This window comes from Chrysemys picta, chromosome 1, assembly GCF_011386835.1.
Source record: "Chrysemys picta bellii isolate R12L10 chromosome 1, ASM1138683v2, whole genome shotgun sequence".
NCBI classification, from domain to species: Eukaryota; Metazoa; Chordata; order Testudines; family Emydidae; genus Chrysemys; species Chrysemys picta.
The window spans coordinates 234966531-234980504 of record NC_088791.1 but is presented as its reverse complement, the minus strand read 5'-3'; the positions used below and the strand labels follow the sequence as shown (position 1 = coordinate 234980504).

The window sequence follows — 13974 nt, the reverse complement described above, 5'->3', positions numbered from 1 at the left end:
CTTCCTGGGGTGGTAGAAGCTACACATGAAGTGGAGGAAGATCATGCAGTCTTCAACAGGAAGTGAAGATGGCTCGCACCAGACTATGCCTTTCCTTCCCAAGCCTGGGTATGCCACAAAGTATTTCTTGAAGTTAAAGTGGATGTAACTTTACATTCCTCTCATTATGCCGTAGAAAACACTTGAGGGTATGGTAGATTCCAAGAGAAGAAGCATTTATTTTTACTTTCATGTCAACTGGGGAAATCATTTTCTGCTCAACTTTTATTTTAAAAATATCTGACTAAACATCAGAGACATGTAAAATCAGAATAAACATAAATTCACCAAATATACTTTATTCCCCACCAAGTAAAAGAGAACTGATTAATCTTTAAGTCCCTTTTTAATGATTGAGTATTCATTCATCAACATGTTCATATAGCATCTCATCATCATTCAGTTTTTGCTCTTCTAGTTTTTTCCACGACTGAAAAATACCAAAAACACATAAATGTGCCCTAAGCACAAAAGACTGGGTTTTAGTTTACCTTGACAATGGGATGAAATCAACTTAGAATTAACCACCATAATATTTCTACTTCTTATTGAACCTTTGTGCTACGACACAGGATAATCCTAGTTTCCTCTATGCCTTATTGAATGAATGATGAGGAAATGACTGTTTAGTTACACTGTGAATTAGAAAAGGATTAACTGGCTACCAAATACATTACTCTGGTGTAACTGGGTTAGAATAATTAGTGTTAGTTTAAAATCACATTCTGGAAGATACTCACACAAGCCAGAAAATTTAAAGTTAAGACAAACACTGTTCTTAACATGTGGTGTGTGTGTGTGTGTGTGGTTGGGTGTGTGCGCGCGCCCGTGAGGGGTGAGGTTGGAGATGAGGGAAGATGGACAAAAGGCACAATGGTGTCAGGATGGAGTGTTAGCCTTAATTTAGAGTTTCCTGGCTTTTATCAGATCGGCCGAAGGTTTCAAGGTTTGAAATGTGTGTCCCCCGTGGAATTCAGCTAGACTCATGCAGACAAAATCCTGTGGAGCACTTAAAATATTCACTTATATATTTTCAATAGATGGAGGAATAAACTGCCCCATGAAAAGGGGTGCCTAACTTACTCTCCCCACAACTGAGTAAGGAGGAAGCAAGGGAGTAAGTAAATTGTGATTCTCTGAGACCCAAATTGTTCTCTAGTCTGTTCCTGGGTTAGCGTAGATATGCACCGCCTCTGCCTCACGGCAGATTGTCAGGTTACAATCTAGCTCCAAGACCTTGATCCAACCCGCACTGATGTCAGTTAAAAGCCCACCATTAACTTCAATGGATGTCTATTGGGCCCTAAATGACTAGAAGGGTTGTTGTTAACCAATGGAAGGCCCCACTTGCTTGCCTGGAAGCAAGAGGATGTTCAAATGAGGGTCTGACCAACCTCAACTGCCATTAACTTCAATGAAAGTTGAGGAGTTTACACCTCCCAGAGATGCCAGTCGCATGTGTTCAAAAATTGTGAGTCAGGCCCCTCTCAAAATGGCTTACAAATTGGCCTACAAATCATGAGATTTTAAACAATAATAATAATTGGGATTCTTTTTATTTGTCTTCTGTATTTTGAGCCTGTAGGGATCAAATTTTAAGGTATTTTTCCACAATCATGAGAGCTACAAACTTAGTATTTTTTTTTTTAATGAATGCTGAGTCTTGCATGATCACATGACTCCAGGACCTGGGGTTTTAAGAAAATATACAGTGACTCATAATAAAATCATGAGACTTGGCAGTACTGTGTTCAACACCTTGCATATCTGGGTCCAGAGAAGAAGGAATTCAACCCAATTATTCATCACAGCTGTGCAGAGCATTACTTGCAAGGCTTGCTCAAGGATAGGTTTAGAGGTATAATTTTTTCTAAAAAAAATTATGGAAAGTTATAAATTGGTTTTTATTTTTGTTTTTGTTAATCAGAATGTTTGCATAAATGTAGTTTTAGGGTTTAAAATCCCTTTTAAATGTGTACTTTTAGTTTTGAAATTGTTTAAATGTTTGTAATGATGCCAGTGTTGCAAATATTCTCTTTAATTGTCAGTTTGGAAATGTATGAGTTATTAGAAAGCTCAAAATATGTCATGCTCCAGAATGCAAATTTGTATAGGGAAATTAAAAAAAAAATGGATTTTTTTTAGCTTTGAAGCTCTTTGACCTATATTGTTGACAAAGCTTATCTGTGTTTAAATATGACAGTAACAGGCACTCTGTCTAAACCCACTGTAACCAAATATGTATGAGCACTAAGGCCCTGATCAGCTCTAACTTTACTCATGTGAGTAGCAACTGAGGGTTAAATCGCAGCGTTGCCACAAGCTACTTGTGTGGGAGAGCACATTATTGCAAACCCATCAGCCCAAGAATCAGACTGTGACTCAGGTCTTGCAGCCTGAGTTTGAATGTTGAGTTTCAGCTCAGAACAAAGTTTTACAGAAGAATTATGTACCTTGGAACAGATTAAAATGGGAATGAAGAACTTACACTGCAGCAGCATAAATATCACTTACTTGTACTTACAAACAAGTCAGATATTTTGAAAACATAGGATATTTTAGATCAAAGGCAGACTTTTTAGGTTCATCTTATCTTGCTTACTTGGCAGTTGCATATCCAAACGTCTTCCCTCCACTAATGCCTGTCAGTAGCACTCCAAACTGGAAACAACACCTGCCAAGTTCTTATTGATATCAATAGGAATTCTGTAGGCAGACAGCTGGCAGGACCCAGCCCCTAACTTCCTTTTCGATCTATGTCTACAACTGTACTATTTGGTTCTATTTATGGATGTATGTGATAAAAACAGTGTTTACAAAAAATATATCATTTTTTTCCTTAGAAAGGTCTAGCTCTGTTAAATAGTAAATTACGTTTACAGCTCTGAAACTGGTGTATCTTTACTACTAGAACCTACTAGAGTGAAAAAGTCTGGATACTGATGAAGGAATGAATTGGAATGAAAACAAAAGTGGCCACATTTGCATAAAGAAAATGCCTGAACATATTTAATGCTGAAACAAGACCTATTGTTTGCTATCATTTATGGTATGATCTGTGACTGGAACATACTAGCTGTATGAATTTACGTGTATATGCTATATGTACAAAATAAAATATGAAAATGCTGTTATTGAAATATTAGAAATGGTCTATTTTGCTTAAGTCTAGATAATAAAAAGTTGTAACACCACAGAAACAAAAATATGACATAGCATGCGGTCACAATAGCAAGCACAAAAAGAAAAATCTTGATAAAATATACATATATATGCATATTATGCAAATATATTTTACATTAACATACAATGTTATAAGAATGTTTGATCAGGTGAATGCATGTTTAATAAAGAATATAGCTTGATGGTTTCATGTTGAATTAGCAAATAACCTGAGATGTCTTTATGCTTTCACTAGAATAATGACCTTTAAAATCTATAGCAGATGCAGAACACATTGGCAGTGGTTGAATTCTTAGCTAAATTACACTAAAAATGTGCTTGTTTTTCAGAATGACATATTAGCTGGAACCAGTCCAAGTGAAAAAATTGCACTGTACATTTTAGAACTTACAAAAAACTTCCTTTCATTGCTGATGGGTATTTAAGATGCATGTTTGGAAACATTATGAATTTCTCCAAAACACTAAAGCAACACTCACCCTATGATTAGGCTTACTTACTGCAGAAGAGAAAGCAAGCGATCACTGAAAATTGACAGGGAAAAAAATCTATTACAACATATAAAAACTAGAACTGTTAGCAAGGAAAATGAATTTGGCTTGATCAAAGTAACATTGATATGCAATACAAATGACATTTTAAACTTACCAATGGAAAGATGTCGGTTTATGGTCAACGTGTATGTCAGCTTTTACAATCAACGTTTACGAATACTGACTTGATATATGATTACAACTGTTTGAAAATTTCTATGACAGTCAAAGTGAGATTATACAATACTCAATTTTCTCAAGGCTTACTGTTTTGAGGACACCTGTCTTTCAATTTAAAAAAGTTCTTCTAATGTGCATTCTATACTGAATTGTCCATAACCTCAGAATATGTATATGTGTGTGTGTGCGTGCGTGTATATATATAGAGTACACTTCTGTGCATGTGTCTATATATACACACACTTCCACAATATATGTATACACACATACATGTGTATTTTATATATAATAAAAGTTCATATTATACATATATATATAAACTTGACAGGCAGAGCAATATCTCATGTATTATTATTGAAGTCTTTTAGAAAAGTACAGTCACTCAGTTAACATAATATAACCAATAAATTAAATTGAAAAGAGAAAATGTGAATGGAAACACCACCCGCGACCATCTGTCTATGGCATTCACATCCGTTAGATCAGGGATTTTTATTTTTAGCTGTGAAGACCTCCTCCGTAAATGGCTCTTCTTGCTGTGGGGCACTGTTCTGTCCATTGTACGCCTTCCAAAGCTTTCCCGATGCGCGCTTTGTTTTCTGTACTGGATTCCTGAGTTGTCAAAGGATATCGTTGAATTCCTAGCATCAGTAACGCTGGTTGTAACCTCATGGCTTGCCACTTCATTGTGAATTTCAAGAGATGTTAGCAAAATGTTTCCATGGGCATCCACCTTGTTTGCGAAAGGAAATTCAAAACATTAGGATTCCAAACTTGTTTTCATATATGAACAAAATTGGAGACCATGTGTCTGACATTCACACAAGGTTAACCCCATTAAAATCAAACTAAATGGTACTCTTCATATACTTAAAATTAGGCACATGCTTAAGTGTTTTGCTGGATCAGGATCATAATAAAAAATAGCATATGATATGCAATTGCACATTGACCACAGCCCAACACTTTTTCCCCCCTTAGAAAAACTCCATTTTAGAGGGTTAGGTGTAGTTCAGTAATTTATCTGCATTGCTGGGTGGGGGTGGAGAATCATGCTGACAGCTCTTGCACCATAGGGAAGTAAATAAAACTAGAATAGCTTTTCCACACTAGATTTACTACTATCCCTATGAGACAAAGTGCACACATAAAGTCAGATGAAAGGAACAGCTCTGCTTTCATTACTGAAGTATTTCTAAGGAAATCTTGAATGCTTTACATTTTGGAACCACAGTGGACCTCTTTACAACTTTTCTGTTACACTCTCCATTCCAAAGTCATTTACACAGTTTTGTAATCAGGGCAACAGTGAAGGGATGCAGGAAGGGAAACCAGTGACTGGAGTCACAAAGTGGCACTCTTTCCTTTGAGCCTGTACTGAGCCAATGATGATCATGGTGTTGGAGGACAGGGTGTTGTTTGGAAGGGGCTGTCTTTTTGAATGATCATGAAATAAAGTTCTGATCCTTTAAGGTCATTAAAGATCCTGGGCCAGATTCACTGCTCTACTTCAATGCAGTGGAGACGGGGGAGCATCAAGGAGCCAACTGTGGTTCCTTATTCCCATGCCTCCCAGCCCCAGTGGACAATACAGTTGTTGAGAAATAGCTCTAAGTAATGCCATTGGTTTTGGGTTCCTCAGTGACCTTACATCAGTGGAGAATTGAGTATAATGGATTCCACTCTGCCACATCTCTCCATGTGTCCAATCTGTCCCTTCCCTCCCGGTATGCTGGGGTTGGGGAGCAAGGCCGGAGCAGGAGTCAGCTCCAGTCCTCCACCAACTTTTTGCCAGTGAAATGCTCCTCTGTACATAAAGAAAGTTCTGTTGACCATTTAAATCCACTTTGCAGGGCCCTCCATGTCAGTTTGCATAAGAATATTTTATTAACCCCAGTGTTCAGGCTAATTTCCAGTTCTAGTTATTAAATTTACCCAACTAAAATTCATCCTGCAATTTCAACTGCATATGATTTTTTTTTTTAATTCTCAACCCTAAACTGTTGTGTGATCTGCAGTTTCTCCCTGACGGAAGGGGCTAGATGAGGACTGGCAGTGGGTCACTGAAGCAAGGCGGGCTTAGGGGGTTGGGGTTCCCCTGGGAGGGGAGACCCAGAGTGTGGGGGCACTGCTGTGGGGCAGCACCACAAGGTAAGGGGCACCAGAGTCTGTGAGGAACGTGGGCCTGAAGTGCTATAAGTGGTGGAGATCAGGAGGAAGCAGGCACTGGTAGGAAGACACTGGCCAGCAGGAGGTGCTCTGAGGCTGGAACTGAGCTAATTCCCAGATGACCAGCAGAAGGCGCCTTGGCGGGGACTGCCTGCTATGCTACACGTGGTGGAGAATGCGGGCAACTGCGGTCCACCCCGATACAAGGGGAACTGTGGGGACTGGGAAAGTTGTGCCATTATTGAGGGATGATGGATCCCGCCTACGCAGAGGTTTTCTTCACGGAAGGCTTTGGGTTCCTCAGTGACCTTACATCAGTGGAGAATTGAGTATAATGGATTCCACTCTTCCACATCCCTCCATGTGTCCAATCTGTCCCTTCCCTCCCGGTATGCTGGGGATGGGGAGCAAGGCTGGAGAGCAAGGCTGGAGCAGGAGTCAGCTCCAGTCCTCCACCAACTTTTTGCCAGTGGGATGCTCCTCTGTACATAAAGAAAGTTCTGTTGACCATTTAGGGACATGGAGCCTGAAGTGCTATAAGTGGTGGAGACCAGGAGGAAGCAGGCACAGGTAGGAAGACACCGGCCAGCAGGAGGTGCTCTGAGGCTGGAACTAAGCTAATTCCAGGATGACCAGCGGGAGGCGCTGCGGCGGGGAGTGCCCACCATGCTACACATGGTGGAGAATGTGGGCAACTGCGGTCCACCTCTGATACAAGCGGAACTGTGGGGACTGGGAAAGTTGTGCCATTATTGAGGGATGATGGATCCCGCCTACGCAGAGGTTTTCTTCACGGAAGGTGTTTATGCCATCCCTGCTTGGGCCCTGGTGTCAGCACCCTGGTGGAAGGGGGCAGATGATCCACAAGGGAGACAGGATTTCCTGCTGCAAGGGAGCCGGGAAACCCCAGAGGGACTATGGGAGGTGCAAGGGGCCCTTCCAAGAGCAGGCTGGGCAGCTGGCAAGGGAGCAGTGGGCCCTAGTAAGACTCCTGAGATGGGAGTTTAGGAAGAGCTGCCGAGAGTGGTGGGAAAAGTCCTGCACGAGGGCCAGGAGGCCAGTGGTGGAGTACAGGGCTTGTTACGCCCGCAAGAGGCAGGGACATTTAAGGAGGGATTGTCCCTACTGGGATGAGGGCAAGGAGCCTCACCCAGAGCAGGGAAAGGGACAAGGCCCTGGGAAGGCCCACTGGGTGAGGAAACCCAGGGGACAACGGACATGTTGGCCCTGTGGGCGACAAGGACACCTGCAGTGGGAGTGCCCAGGCGCAAGGGAAGGCCCAAGGTAGCAAAGCAGTGGGGTTAAAAAGCCTCAGTGGGGGTGAAGAAGTCCCATTTTTTCACCACAGTAACAATCTGGATCTGTTGTTTGTATGAGTATATGGAGCTGAGGGTTGCAAAAACGAATGCAAGGTAGCTAAGTCTAAGCATGGTCCATAGAATGAGGCAGTCAGCAGGAGAAGTGAAAGACACACAGAAGAGTTGTAAAGTACAACTAACTTTTTTGCATACAATTGTCACTTATAGATGTCTCCCGACGGGGAGAGGGGCACAAAAGGGGCGGTGATGTTAAAGCGCTGCCGCAGCACAGGACCCTCCTTAAAGTGCTGCCATAACAGTGATTTAACGTCACTACCCCTTTTACCTCCATCGGCGGCTATGCAGGTAGGGACCTTACCGGCAGGGCTGCCAACGGGGGGGCAAAAGGGGCAGTTGTCCCGGGGCCGGTGATTTAAAAGGCCCTTTTAAAGCCCCTTTTAAATAACCGTTGGAGCCCCAGGCGGAGCGGGCCAGGCAGCGTGGATGAGCTGACTGGGGGAGGCTGACCCCAGCCCCACCCCTTCCGCCTGAGGCCCTGTCCCTCCTGGGGATCCGGAGCTAGGCCCCCGTACCAGTAACTGTTTCATTTACTTTCAGCCCTGCAGCAATGACTAAATATTCAAATTATTAACATCTTATTTCAGAATCAATTTTACTCAAACCCCCACCTCTGAGGGATGAGAGTCCTTGCATGTGTGTGAAGTGATGGATTCTTACATTATTCTATTTAGAGACTGAGATGGACGAAAAATCAGGAAGCACCATAAATATTTTAAAAGAGGGTAATTTCCAAAGGCTTGCTATTTCAAAACTATGCCTCCTATATTATTGAAACTTTAACAAAAAAAAATGTCTAAAACAAAATACAAAGACAATCTACTCTAATCAGCACTGATACAGGCTTCAACTGGAGAACTGTGTCCAGTTCTGGGTACCAGACGTTGGGAAAGATGTGGACAAATAGCAGAAAGTCCAGAGGAGAGCAACAAAAATGATTAAAAGTCTAGAAAACATGACCTGTGAGGAAAGATTGAAAAAATTGGGTTTGTTTAGTCTGGAGAAGAGAAATCTGGGGTGGGACCTGATAACGGTCACCAAGTATGTGGTGATGCTGGCAGACAGGTGCCAGCTTATACCAAGGCCTTGGGCCTCACTGAACACTGACGAATGCATAGCTGGAAACCAGTCTGGCTCACCTGTGGTTAGTATTGTTAAAATAAATATTAGTGTTATAAAAATATGTTTTGTGTTTATACTGTATGGAATTCTTGTAGGATTCTGCATGTTGTAATCCTACATATAATATCTGTATCCCATGCTATAAGGTAATGCTTAAGTGTTTGCCCGATTATGGTAAAACGTTTGTTCTGAAACTCTGTAACTCAGCAAACACTTCATCTGATGCAAAATGTTGGATTCCTACAAAAGGTTTTATCTCCTGCCCATCAGGAAGGACTACTGAAGCCAAATGGGCCACTATGAAACAAAGACTTTGACAATTGTTCCCCCCGATCCACACATGATGAGGTTACATGCAGAAGCATTCACACCATCGCATGGACTCGGGGGGGTGGGGGAGGGAGCAGAAAAAATTCCCGAACAGAAAGAATTAGGGTCTTTTTATGCTGTTTAGACTCTAACAGGAAAAGATTCCTAAACACAAACAAGAGAACCCCAGGGCTAACCTGGGTTAGCCCTAATGGACATATAGAGCTGGCACATTTTCAGCAGCTCTATCACCATCTGAAGCCTAAGCCTGCACCTCATTTGTGGGTATATTTATCTGTTTTAACCTTGTAAATAACTCTCATTTCTTTTTCCTAGTTGATAAATTTTTAGTTAGTTTATTACAAGATTGGTTACAAGTCTTGTCTTTGTGTTAGATATGTGGAGGAAAAATAGTCTAAGGCCTCAACTTTGGTGAAGTAAACTGTATATAGGGTCAGGTAAACTGTATGTGTGGCCTGGAGGAAGGAGAAAAGGGGCGGGGGAGAGTAAAAGGAAAAGGGTAGACAAAAATCATAAAAGCAAAACTAACTGTAAACATTATAAAAGTAAAATTAACCTTTGTAACAAATTATAATTAATAGATGTCAGGTAACAAAGCAAAAAACTGCAAAGGGGCAAACTGTAAAAAAACAAAAAAGCTTGCTAAGCTATATTCCCTTTTTGGGGGAATGTATTCCAAATATGGCAATAATGTTAATTAAAAAGTATGCATTACTTAATTGTGGTTTTATGCTATATAAGCTATTTACAAATCTGTAGTCGGGGGGATTGCTAGTTCACTGGTACCCCCCGTGCATGCATAAAAATAAAAAGGCCTCAGGCAATTCTAATCCAAACACAACGCGTGGTCGTTTTTCCACAACAGATACAACGGTAGGTCTACTCAGCAACTAGACACCCACGGCTGGCCCATGCCAGCAGACTTGGGATTGTGGGGATCAGGTTGCAGGGTTGTTTCATTGCTGTGTAGACATTCTGGCTCAGGCTGGAGCTGAGCTCTAGGATCTTGCCAGGGGAAAGGTCCCAAAGCTCGGACTCCAGCCGGAGCCCAGTTCTCTACACAGCAAGGAAACATCCCCTCTGCTTGAGCCCATGAGCCAAAGTCAGCTGGCACAGTCCAACCCATGGGTTTTTCTTTGATATGTAGACACATCCTAAGGTGCAAATTGACCCAGGACAGGGACTAACCTAAATATGTTGTGATCTTTGGTGTAAAGCGACCATCTATCATAGAGTCAAGCTTGCCTGGTGGCAAGATAAATTGGAGTGCGCACAGGGCCTGTCTGTGACTCCATGTTAAGGCAGTTAGAGTGCCTGAGGAGTTCACACTTGTTACTTGGTTGGTGAAATTTAGTTACAGAACTCATAACCGGATTGGGGTTTGTGCCCTTATTTTAACTATCTGCCCAGAGCTTGGTATTCTCACTCGTGAACCGCTCCATACAGTATGACATACCTAAAAGGTTGTTACAAAGAGGAGGGTGATATATTTTTATCCTTAACCACTGAGGACAGGACAAGAAGTAATGGGCTTAAATTTCAGCAAGGGAGATTTAGGAAAAACTTTCTAACTGTAAAGGCACTTAAGCACTGGAACAAATTACCAAGGAGGTTGTGGAATCTCCATTATTGGAGGTTTTTAAAAACAATTTAGACAAATCCTGTCAGTGATGTCTAGATAATACTTAGTCCTACCTCAGTGCAGAGGACTGGACTAAAAGACCTATCAAAGCCTCTTCCAGTCCTACATTTCTATATCTATAGCTTTTGTTTTTGTTTTTTATTTGTTTGTTAAAACTTAAAGCTAAGGATCAAAATAAGGTTTATAATGGCATTCTGGTTTCACTCATGTTATATGAAGGAATACTTTGTAGTTTACCAGTAACTCTACTCAATGCAATATGCCATGTTTAAAGAATAAGTGCACTTTGCCGATCTAAAACCCTGATGTAAGATGTTTACATCTGCTAAAAACCAAGATCTCTTGTTTAACACTAGACAACAAATATATGTCAGTAAAGGAAAACAAATAACAACCACCCCGAAACTCCAGTCTAAGACCTTGTTTTATAGAAAACTGAAAATTCTCATTAATTTGACATGCTATCAGTAGTGTAAGTATGGCGGTCCGGTCTGGTCTGCCACACAAGTAAGATATTTATAGCCAGTACAGTGTACCGAAAAGACACAGGAGGAGCAGAATGTGGGGCTGCCAGGCGGCCTCACGCCGGCAGCTCCTCCAGCATGGCTGTACTGCCCCCAGCCCTGCCCCTAGACCTTCCACACAGCTGCGTCTCCTGTCTGGGGTCTGTATAGCAGCCCTGCTGGAGAACAGGGCTCTCCCGGGAACCAGCAGGTCGTCTGGCGTGGCTGTACCCCACACCCCAGCCCTGTCCTCTGGCGGGGCTGTTGTACAGACCCCAAGCAGGAGACGCAGCTGCGTGGAAGGGCTGGGGGCGGTACAGACGCACCAGAGGAGCTGCTGGCATGGGGCCACCTGGCAGCCCCACATTCTGCTCCTTTCAACGCTGTGGTTCTGGAGAGCTTTGCGGTTCAGCAGTCTCTGGCGCAGAGGGAGGAGGACAGAGCCCCTCCCCCCCCAGGTAATGTGGGATGGATCATGAGGAATGGACGGGGAGAGCGCGGGGGCCCCGGGCTGGGGGTGGGAAGGAGTCACATGGGGGGTCACATTGGGAGGTCACGTTCCCGCCCTTTAGCTGGTGTCCCCCCTTTGTGTCTCTCCCATGAGTGCAGCGCACCGGTAAGAAATGAATTCTACTTGCACCACTGCATGCCATTTAATGGAGGTATCTGTGGTGTATTGAGGACTGTATTGAAATTGCAAACTATCATTTTAAGAGTGTGTGTGAAGGGGTAGTTTTCGGGTGTTGCTTGCAGGGGTCTACAGTGAAGCGTGGATTTGGGAGCAGTCAGTCTGGAAAGAGATAGCTTAAATCACAGTGAAGTTGTGCTTTGCTGTCTTGGGGGCAGACTATCTCTTTCTCTGTTTTGGGGTTCTTGTGTGTAATCGTTCTGAATTCTAAAATAAAGTAGCATTACACTGCAACCTCAAGAGTTTTTATGTTTTTATCTAACTTCTCTGTGTGTGTGCGCTGAACATAGGAGTATCATACTATTATCTAATTTATTGCTGGCCAGATCCAGGCAGATCAAAACAGGGAAATTGGTTCTTAGCCAAAAATTTGCTGTATATTAATTGTTTCAACAATTGGCTTACACATGTAAAATTATCAGAAGTAGTCTAGTTACAATCCTGGTCAACCAAAACTGCCATGGTAATTTGCCAGGGCACAACAATTACTACGAGGTTTTTCAGGTATCACATTTTTCTTCTTACTGTTGCAGAATGGTATGATTTCCATGATAATGTGGTCCTAACAGAATGTCAGCGGAACCATTACATTTCCTGTACTGTGCTGGATACCTTGTGCTGGGATCTTCTCACCAAATAGGGCAAAGAGAACAAAGATGATATTTTAATTGAATATGTGCCACAACTGTGATTGGCAGGGATGCTTGAGTTGAGGGTGGCTGGCAGGGTGTTTTCCATAAGGATTCTAGGATATTGGAACATGCTCCCCCATTGATCTGAAATAGTCTGTATTTGGTGAGCTTCTGAGTAGGCTGCAAAAGACATGTGTTTGACAGGATTTTTGGAGAGGGATAAGGGTATGCTTCCCACAATGATGAAGGAGTGGAAAAGAGCTTTATTGTAGGTCGCAGAGTTCCTTACAAATGATTAGTTTAATGCTTTAGTTGTAGTACTAATTATACAGCTGTTTGGGAATTTTCCAATGAAAAATCTGTCAACAAAAATGTAGTTACTACAAAACTGAAATTTTCTGCAGGAACATTTTAATTTTCCCTTTTTTTATTATTTTCAATCAGGAAAATTGAAAAGAAATATTTAGTTTCAGATCAAGCTGACCTGAATCAAAAGCATTTTTGTTCATGCATCTGGATTGAAATGTTTTATTTCAGGTCAATTTGACATTAATCTTTGTCTTCCTGAGCTGCTTTGGTGCATCATAAGGGCTGTAGTTCAGGTATCTCCATTCTCCTCTATGGGCTCCCTGCCTGAACTACATCTCCCATGATACCTTGTGGTCTTTCAGTTTGAAGCACTGTGGTGAATTATGGGAATCCCATTATCTTGAATCATCATGAAAGATGTAGTTCAGCTGAGGAACCCAGTGTATAGATAAGAGTGAGGTCATGAGGCATCTAAACTACAACTCCCATGAGGCACAATGGCAGCTTATGTGGACACAATTCAATGCTGAACTGATCTGAAGGCAAAATATTTTGGCATTTCTGAATGAAAATTTTTTGGGACTTTCCATTCCATGAAAAGCTTTGATATTTAGACTTTTTGTCCCAATTCTAGATGAAAACAAATGTTGAAATATCAGAATTTCTTGCAAGACGGAAATTCCAATTTTCAGCCAGTTCTAATTACATTTTAGGTTGCCTACAGCCTTGTATAGGTATTTTTTCATTATTATTATTTAAATATAAATAAATAAATGTTAACAGCAGTTTGAACATCTCCATTACGGAAAGGAAAACAAATGCCAATTTCCATGTTACTGTGACTGTGCGTCATTCATTCCTGTCACCATGCAATTTTCAGTGTTGATATGTGGAGCACAGTAGGATAGAGTATAGAATATTCTCTTCTCCCCCATTGTTTCTCCTTGCTGTCCTTCGTTCTCCGTACCATAAGGGAGCACTGCTCATGCTGGTCACTGGGAACACTCCTTTATCTTTTGATTGAAGCTATTGCTCTTCCTCTCTCTCTGCCCATCACACATTGGCAGAGTGGGAAGTGAAGCAACAACTGCTGGAAGTGGAACAGACAGGTAGTATGGCAACAGCATGAATAGCACTCCCAAATACGGCATGACTTGGTGACAGCATATCAGGAATAAGTCAGAGAAACTGCCTAAAAACATGGCATTTGAGAGGCATGTGTGACCAACATGGAGATAACTATGTCACACAGTTTCAGCTTTTCAAGT

The 13974-nt window shown here is 41.9% G+C and overlaps 1 protein-coding gene across 3 annotated transcripts in view; it reads right to left on the bottom strand.

Annotated features, from left to right (window-relative positions):
• Window positions 1-366: 366 nt before the first annotated feature.
• GABRB3 (gamma-aminobutyric acid type A receptor subunit beta3) overlaps window positions 367-13974 on the bottom strand; it is a 259983-nt gene continuing 246375 nt past the window's right edge. For all 3 annotated transcript variants that reach the window (XM_042840835.2, XM_005283304.5, XM_065580825.1), the window contains one exon: window positions 367-4668. In XM_042840835.2, coding sequence (XP_042696769.1) covers window positions 4318-4668 — 351 coding nt within the window. In that variant the 3' untranslated portion in view covers window positions 367-4317. The remainder of the gene's footprint in view (window positions 4669-13974) is intronic.